Source organism: Asparagus officinalis, chromosome 4 (genome assembly GCF_001876935.1).
Source record: "Asparagus officinalis chromosome 4, Aspof.V1, whole genome shotgun sequence".
NCBI classification, from domain to species: Eukaryota; Viridiplantae; Streptophyta; class Magnoliopsida; order Asparagales; family Asparagaceae; genus Asparagus; species Asparagus officinalis.
This window is the reverse complement of record NC_033797.1, coordinates 17,240,400-17,249,921: the sequence shown is the minus strand read 5'-3', so window position 1 is coordinate 17,249,921 and position 9,522 is coordinate 17,240,400. Positions and strand designations below refer to the sequence as shown.

The window sequence follows — 9,522 nt, the reverse complement described above, 5'->3', positions numbered from 1 at the left end:
GTTTGTGACGCGCTCATACTGGGCCTCCGAGGCCTTTTTACCAGCCTGGATGGTGAAATCCTCAAAACAAGTTATTCTGTACAATCCTCACTTGGTTACAAGAAAACTTTTTTACGTGAGGCCTTTTCGAAGACCATCAATATTTTGTAACTAGTAAAAGGTAATCAGCTTGCTAATTGGTTATCAGATACTGGATTATGAAGCAAAGAAGGCATGCGTGAACTTCTGCTTTCCTCAGAATTTTTAAATTTGTTCTCACAAGACACTTTTTTTTTTCTTCCTCCTTTTGTATAAAAGAACCGGATAATTATAAGGGAAAAATGCTTCCAGCCCCCAAAAGCTAAGGAAACGTGCTTCTCACCCTCAAGACTTGGTCAATGAGTGTTTTACCCCTAAAAATAAAGATTCTGTTCTCTGAGCCCCCAAAACACAAAACCCAAAAGATTAAAATATGTGAAGACCATAATACTCTTCTCCCTCTCTTTCTTTTTTTATTAAAATATGATGAGAATTATTTTATTATTTTCATTTTCTCTCTCTCTCTTTATCATAATGTACTAAGATGATAGTTGAAATGATTAATGATGATTATTTTATTATTTTTATTTTTTATTATTTTTGTTGTTTGTATTGAGAGATTGTTAAAGTTACGGGTTAATTGTTAAGGCTACGAGTTAATTGTTAATGTTACGGGTCAATTGTTAAGGTTATGAATCCTCTCTCTCTCTCTATCATGATGTTACTTTGATAATATTGAAATGATTGAAGAGGATTATTATTTTATTATTTTCGTTTTTTATTCTTTTCGTATTTTTAGAATATTCGTTGTTAAGGATAATGGTTGGTTGTAAAGGTTATGTATTATTTATTAAGGTTACGGGTTGGTTGTTAAGGTTACGGGTTTGTTGTTAAGGTTATGAGTATGTTGTGTAGGTTACAGATTTATTGTTAAAAGTTACGGGTTTAATTGTTAAGGTTACGGGTTTAATTATTAAGTTTACGTGTTTAATTGTCAAGGTTCAGGTTTAATTGTTACGGTTACGGTTTAATTGTTAAGCTTACGTGTTTAATTGTTAAGGTTACGGGTTTAATTATTACGATTACGAGTTTAATTGTTAAGGTTACGGTTTTAATTATTAAGGTTACCGTTTTAATTGTTAAGGTTACGTGTTTAATTGTTAAGGTTACGGGTTAATTGTTAAGGTTACAGGTTTAATTGTTAAGGTTACGTGTTTAATTGTTAAGGTTACGGGTCAATTGTTAAGGTTATGGATTCCTTCTCTCTCTCGTAACCTTAACAATTAAACCCGTAACCTTAATAATTAAACCGTAACCTTAACAATTAAACCGGTAACCTTAACAATTAAACCCATAACCTTAATAATTAAACCGTAACCTTAACAATTAAACCCGTAACCTTAATAATTAAAACCGTAACCTTAACAATTAAACCCGTAACCGTAACAATTAAACCCGTAACCTTAACAATTAAACCCATAACCTTAACAATTAAACCGTAACCGTAACAATTAAACTTGTAACATTGACAATTAAACACGTAACCTTAACAATTAAACCCGTAACCTTAACAATTAAACCCGTAACTTTTACAACAAATCCGTAACCTACACAACAAACCCATAACCTTAACAACAAACCCGTAACATTAACAACCAACCCGTAACCTTAACAAACAATGCATAACTTTTACAACCAACCATTATCCTTAACAACAAATATTCTAAAAATACGAAAAGAATAAAAAACAAAAATAATAAAATAATAATTCTCTTCAATCATTTCAATATCATCAAAGTAACATCATGATAGAGAGAGATAGATAGATAGAGAGAGAGAGAGAGAGAGAGAGAGAGAGAGAGAGAGAGAGAGAGAATTCATAACCTTAACAATTGACCCGTAATATTAATAATTAACTCGTAACCTTAACAATTAACCCGTAACTTTAACAATCTCTCAATACAAACAAAGAAAATAATAAAAAACAAAAATAATAAAATAATAATCATCTTCAATCATTTTAATATCATCAAAGTAACATCATGATATATATATATATATAGAGAGAGAGAGAGGATTCATATATAACCTTAACAATTGACCCGTAACATTAACAATTAACTCGTAACCTTAACAATTAACCCGTAAGTTTAACAATCTCCCAATACAAACAATAAAAATAATAAAAAATAAAAATAATAAAATAATCATCATCAATCATTTCAACTATCATCTTAGTACATTATTTTTTTGGTAAATGAAAAACTTTTATTCATCTGCCAAAAATATGGAAGTTATGTACATCACTATCTCAACAAAGAGAAAACTCATTCCTAAAAAAAATTACAAAGATATTAACCAATCTTTTTGTTCATCCGTGATGTTGCTATTCAGACATATGGTGAAGATATCAGTTTTGATGATCTTTACCAACTGATCAGGATTTCTGCTCACCTGCTGAAAACATCTCCTGTTCCTCTCCTCCCAAATTCTGTACACCGCATCTGCTAGCACCAATCTCTTAACTCTTATCTTGAATCCCTTCCCTCTCAGTCTTGTGATATACCAATTCATTAGTAAGTTCCAATAACATGTTTGCCAATCAATTCTAAGCCAGTTAATGATGCCCAGCCACACAACCCTGGAAAAATTGCATTCAAAGAATAAATGGTCTCTATTCTCAGAACCTGCACACAGGTAACACTGATTTGAATTGATGACCCCCCTTCTTAACATTCTGTCTTGAGTTAGTAACCTGTTCAGCACCGCCAGCCACAATATAAACGAGTGCCTAGGGTAATTCAAACTTCCCCATACTGTGCTAAACCAGGGAACTTTTGTAGTGGCAGGGGATAATACAGCATATACTGCTGACAGCTTGATTTTAGAATTTTTGTAACAACCATTTAGCAGTTTCTTCAGATTGTCTACTCCACCCACTTCATGTAAGGCCTTATCCCTACACTTAAGTATCTGCTTCCACATCCAAGAGTCTCCACTTTTTGCTTTAACATTCCAAACATCACTATGCTTTAAATAATTACCATGGACCCATTTCACCCATAAAGTTTCCTTATTGACATGGATATACCACAAACTCCTCATAGCAGTGGCAAGATTCCAATTAGCTGCAGAATAAACCCCCAGACCACCATGAATTTTCCCACAGCAAACCTTATCCCATGAGACCAATGGAGTTTTTGAAGAGTTTTCAGATTTACCCCACAGGAATTGCCTGCAAGCATCATCAATTTTCTTCACTACTTTAACTGGCAATATAAAATTTGTTGTCCAGTAATTTTGAATACCCAAAATCATACTTTTGATAACCTGAATCCTCCCTGCATATGATAAATTGTTGTGTCTTGACCACTTCTGAAATTGATTTGAAATACTTTCCAGCAAAAGGTTGCAATCCACATGTGTAAGCCTCTTGCAAATGAGAGGTACCCCCAGGTATTTGAATGGAATGGCCCCCTCTGAGAACCCTAGGAAGTCTTTGATCTCTGTCTTAATAGCATCATCAACCCCACCAAAGTAAATTGATCATTTATCCAAATTAGCTTCTAGACCTGTTGTGTCATTGAATTCCTTAACACATTGATATAGTTTTTGTATGGAATAAAGATCTCCTTTGGCAAAAAGTAATAGGTCATCCGCAAAAATGAGATGAGTAATTTTGAGTTTACCACACTTTGGGTGATACTTAAACAACCTGTCCTTTCTTAAAAGCTCCAGTCTCCTTGATAAAAATTCCATCCCAAGAATAAAAAGATAAGGTGATAGGGGATCACCCTGCCTTAAACCCCTCTTTCCTTCAAAATAGCCATGAAGAGATCCATTAAGTGAGATAGAGAAATTTGGTGAAGTGATACAAGCCATAATCCAGTTGATCATCTCCTTTGGATATTTCAGCCCTTCAAGCATCATTTTAACAAAGTCTCAGCTTATTGTATCAAATGCTTTCTTGATATCAATACTCAACATGATTCTAGGAGATATGTTCCTTCTACTATAGCTTTTTGCTAGCTCATGAGCCATGGCAATATTACTTGTAATCTGTCTATTTTTGACAAAAGCACTCTGTGCTTCATTCACAATGCTCCCCATGATTGGCTTAATCCTATTTGCTAGAATTTTTGAAATGATCTTGTAAATGCAGTTGCAGCAGGATATGGGCCTGAAATCAGCTGGGGTAACTGGACAGTTTTTCTTTGGCACCAGTGTAATGGCAGTTGAGTTAATCATACCCAATAATTTTCCATTCTTAAAAAACTCTACAATAGCAAGTGTTACCTCCTCCCCTATCACAGACCAGGCAGATTTATAAAAAGCAAACCCATATCCATCTGGCCCAGGTGCTTTGTTTTCATCCATTGAAAAAACAATATTCTTTATCTCATCTTTAGAAACAGGTCTTGAAAGAGAGTTAGCTTGAATCTCATTTAAACAGGGTCCAGCTTGTATAATATGTATATCAGGTGCTGTAGTGACTGGAGCAGTCCCCAAAAGGCCTTTGAAAAATTCCACCATTTCATTTGCTATCTCCTTTTGATCAGTGAGTCTTTGTCCAAGGTTGTTGTAAAGAACCAAAACCCTGTTATGATGCCTGTTTGCTTTGATTCTGGAGTGGAAAAAATTTGTGCACCTATCTCCTTGCATACTCCAAATAATCCTAGCTTTTTCCTGCAGAAAAGAAATTTCACATTCTAGGAGTTTGTTGTAGCTTGTTATACTCTCCTTTTCCTTTAAAATATAATCTGAATTGAGAGGATCTAATTGCAGATTATTTTGAGCCTCATCAAGAGCAATTTTTGCTCTAATAACTTGCTCACTGATATTACTATAGTGGTTCTTGTTTAATTCCTTAAGGGCACCTCTCATCATTTTGAGTTTCATGCAGACTGAGAACATTCTGTATCCCTGTACTTTAGTTTGCCAGATAGCAGAGACTGTTGGAATGAAGGTAACGTGCTTAGACCACATTTTAAAGAACCTGAAAGGTTTTTTTCCCCATTGAACATTCCTGGAACAGAGATCTTAGTACATTATGATAAAGAGAGAGAGAAAACAAAAATAATAAAATAATCCTCATCATATTTTAAATAAAAAAAGAAAGAGAGAGAGAAGGGTATTATGGTCTTCACATATTTTAATCTCTTGGGTTTTGTGTTTTGAAGACTCAGAGAATAGAATCTTTATTTTTGGGGGTAAAACACACATTGACCAAGTCTTGGGGGTGGGAAGCACGTTTCCTTAGCTTTTGGGGGCTGGAAGCATTTTTCCCTAATTATAATAGTCATAACCATCCAAAAACAGAAAAAGAATATTAGATCGGAGAATCCAGAATAAATTTGCGGCATCAACTATACTACTCAATTTGTCTGATTATCTAATATTCGGGATTTCACTTTGAATATTACTAATTTCTAGGATCAAATAGAAATTTATGTTTCTAGTGTTTTTCCCCCCATTTCTAGTTTTCACCCCTTTTTAAATCCAAAGATGTGGATGATATTTAGATCGCATGTCATCAAGCTTCATTGCGACCTAACTATTTTGCCTAGTTGTGTCCTGCATGTTAAAACCTGTACGTGAACCCTAAACATTTGGACCCATGAGTTCCTCCTTTTGACCTGTCCATGATGAAGAAATCTTTGCTCTCTGCTCATTTGCTCAATGAAAATCTCCTTTACAGTGAAAGTGGTCCCTGAATATTATTAGCCAAGCTTGGCATGATCATGTTCTGTCCTTGTCCATTGCCAAGTTAGATTAAAGAGTGGCCAATAGTTGGATTATCTTTTCCTTTATTTTATTTAGAGATATTTCACATTGTTAAATGAGCCCTGCCTTCATTAAAAAGATCAGATTGTTCAAGAGACAAAAAATAAAACATACATAAATTCAACTACCTGAAAGATTAATATTCTCCTTTTCTCTAGCAAACTCTCGCCAAACTTTCTTCCTCGTAGCTTTTGAAGTTTTACGAGTAGTTTTTCGCGAGCACCCCCCGAGCATCATAATTACGTATTTTTCCAAAATTTATTTGAAGGGTTTTTCAATAGTAGTCCCTTACGTCTTTCATATTTTGCAATTAGTCCCTGAACGGATGGAAATTGCTATTAGTTTGAAATTAGACCCCAAAGCATTAAAATTGTAGAAACAGTGAAAATATTGGAGAAGATCAGGAAATTTGATGCAGACATACATTTGGGTGTTTGCCGGTCGACCATGAGCTTTGGCGCAGTCGACCGCAAACATGTACGACTACATGGTGTTTTTCAATTTTCTGGCTGGTCGATCGCGACGTCAAGTGCGGTCGTCCGCAGACCCTGTAATGTATTTTTTTGGTTTCTTTCGTTCTGTCCGGTTGACCACGACGATTTTGGCGGTCGACCGCTAGTTGGGTTTGAACCTGATTGCGGTTTCCTGTTCTGTTTGGGATTGCTGTTTGATATAAATAGCAACCACGTTTTAGTGTTTCTTGGGGAGCTGTTGTGGGGATATTTGGAGCACAGAAAAGAGGTATTTTCTAGAGCTATTGATTAGAGTTTTGTTTGAGAGATTAAGAGCTTTGTTGGTGAGATTAATTGGTGAGTTTGAGTGATTTGTAATATCAGTTTGTATACTCTTCTTCTCTATTAGTAAAAACTCCATCCTCTTCTTGCCCCGTGAACGTAGGCAACTTGTCGAACCACGTAAAATTGGTTGTTTGTGTTTGTGTCGTTATTTTGCATTGGCTTTCTCTGTCGGTGTTTGTGTTTGGTTCCTCGAAGCACAACGATTGGTGGATTCCACGCACAACAAAAATTGCTATTAAATCCCACCAAATCTTAAGTTATTTCTAGTTAATCCCTCCAATCAAGAGTAAAAATAGGATTCAGAGGGATTAATTTAAAACAACTTAGAGAATTTGGGAATGTAATAGCAATTTCAATGATTTCAATTCACTAATTTGTCTCTATTTGCTATTTTCACTCTCTTGGTTTGAGGGACTAATTTCAAATTAACCTAAGATTTAAGGTACTTAATAGCAATTTCAATTATTTGAGGGACTAATAATAAACAAGAATATATCAGACAAGAGTAATAAGAACAGAATAAAACAGCAATGTCTACGTCACAGAGACACAGAGAGAGAGAGAGAGAGCGAGAGAGAGAGAGAGAGAGAGAGAGAGAGAGAGAGAATAATATTACAAACATTACAACGATCACTGATAGTCCGATACAATAGCAGAAGCAACAATGTCAACATCAAAAAGCCTGATACAAAGTGTGCTCTCAGCTTTTCGCTATATATCTTTAATTATTCTCCAGCATCAATCACAAACTTAAAAAGACAAGTCACACAAATTACAAACCACAATCCGGCACATGAAGTAAAAACACGAAGAAAAGCAATGCAAAAAGCCTTGAGCATGATATTTATTCATCATGATGATCAAGGTTTGACGATAACAGATGGGAAATCAAAGAGCATCACCTTTTCAATGGCAGCGCTAAAGATGATAGCAAACTCGAGATGGCTAGGATGAGTTACGTATGAGGCCAAATCTTCAGAGTTTTTGAAGGTCAACATGAATGCATGTGTGAAGCCTTGCCTCAGCATCTCCTCAGTCCCAACGTCTTGCCCCCTGGATGAATGATATTGATAGGAGATCAAACAAACACACACACACATAGAAATAAATAAAACTAAAGCACTTTGCAATTTATATATAATTAGAATTTATACATAGGTACGTGATGCAACTATAGGACCTTGTTTTTTTAGATAATGATTTGTGCAGACCTTGTCACTCTAGATAACTTAACTAGAGCTATGATGAGAATTGAGTATTATAATTTTATGCTCTAGATAATATTTCGCACTAACTATGAAAAAAAATATGTGCCTAGTTCACGAGATAATGCGTAGGCAATATTTGGGGGCTTCTATGACAAGCCCAAAAGGATTGGGGACTCAGAAATAATGATAAAGTTTTCTCGAAATGGCACAAACTTAGCAGTCTTATGGAAAAATTATGCTAATTAAATACTACTAAAAGATTATGATTGAAGCAGTCAATTTGGAATGGGGCTTGTACCAAAATCGACATTGCTCAATAAAAGAAACGGAGAGGTTAAGAATTAAAAGAAAAAAAAAAGGAATTACCATTCAAATGACTTGACAAGATCCACACTTGAAACAAGCTTGGTCATCCCTTGAATGATATCTTCAACCACAACACCTTCCTTAAACTTCACCAGAACCAAGTGCTTCAAGTCTCCCATTATTCAATGAACAGGAAAGAGGAAGAACTTAGCAAATGAGAAACCAGTGTATAAAGACCACTGTGCCTGGCTAATATATAGTTCTGGAAACTATGCAACAATTTAATATAGCTTTTTTGGGTTAACCGTGAATAGATAGCATCTAGTATCACCTAAATGGGATTAGATCTCTTATAGTTCTATTTATTGTGAATAGACCCTCTGTAATATTGAGCCAAGTACAAATACACCCCATTATTAGCTAGGGAACTTTTTGAACTCTTTTCCAAGTAAAAATTATAGCAATTGGGGCTCTATCTCCACTAATAAAACTATAGAGAGGGGGTCCATGCGCCTCCTCGAAGGTTTTAAATGATTTTAAGAGTCAAAACAAAACAAATTCATTCATGGGGTCTATTAGCAACAAATAAAAATACATGGGATTCACTTGCAATTGGGTGATACTATTCGGAATTAACCCTAGATTTTTCAAGCAACTGCAAGTAAAGATGATGAAAGAGGACAAAAGCAACGGAATAGGGCCGGCCATACATTAGCTGGAAGATCACGGATCCCATTCACTGGCCATGTTTTATTTTTCTCCGTGGGCACTATCATCACATGATTCACATATTAACCAACCATTTTCTTCTATGATTTGCTTTTTTTTTTATTTGGGGGTGATTTCATGGAACACCCTTTAAATTTGGCTGATGTAGAGATAAACCCTAAAGGCCTAAACTTTAAAAATGTCACCTAAACCCACTTCAGTTTGGGTGTTTCAGACATTCCCTTAACATTTTAAAAAAATTTCAACCTCCCCTAGCGATGTTAGATTAATTGGCAAAAAGACCAAAATACTCTTCTCAAATCAATACTCTAATTATTAAATTAAATTAATTAATCATGAAAGACTGAATTTAAGGAGGGTTTTGTGAAAACTACCTTTTAATTTGTTAAAATAGACATGAAAAGAGTTCTTCCATCATGAGCATTTTGGTCATTTGGACAGGCATGACTGTCACATGCATGGTCTAGCAGTGTTACCTAGCGGGGTTATATGACAAAATGTAAGGGAAATGAAGTGATCTTTTTAAAGTTTAGGGGGTCATCTCAAAAATGGAGAAACTTAAGGAGAGTTTTGTAAAATTTAAACCGAAGGGGAGTTTTATGAAATTTGTTGTAGCGGGGGCTTCACAGACACAGAAGAAGTCTATACAAAAGTGGATAATAACAACACTGAATAAATAC

General features: G+C 35.0%; 1 protein-coding gene across 1 annotated transcript; it reads right to left on the bottom strand.

The window, feature by feature from the left end:
- Positions 7,196-8,428, bottom strand: LOC109836760 (stress-response A/B barrel domain-containing protein At5g22580). Its single transcript, XM_020404760.1, has 2 exons — positions 8,174-8,428; positions 7,196-7,652 (listed from the first exon to the last, which is right to left on the bottom strand). Exons 1-2 carry the CDS (start codon positions 8,290-8,292, stop codon positions 7,460-7,462), a joined length of 312 nt encoding a protein of 103 aa, XP_020260349.1. The 5' UTR covers positions 8,293-8,428; the 3' UTR covers positions 7,196-7,459.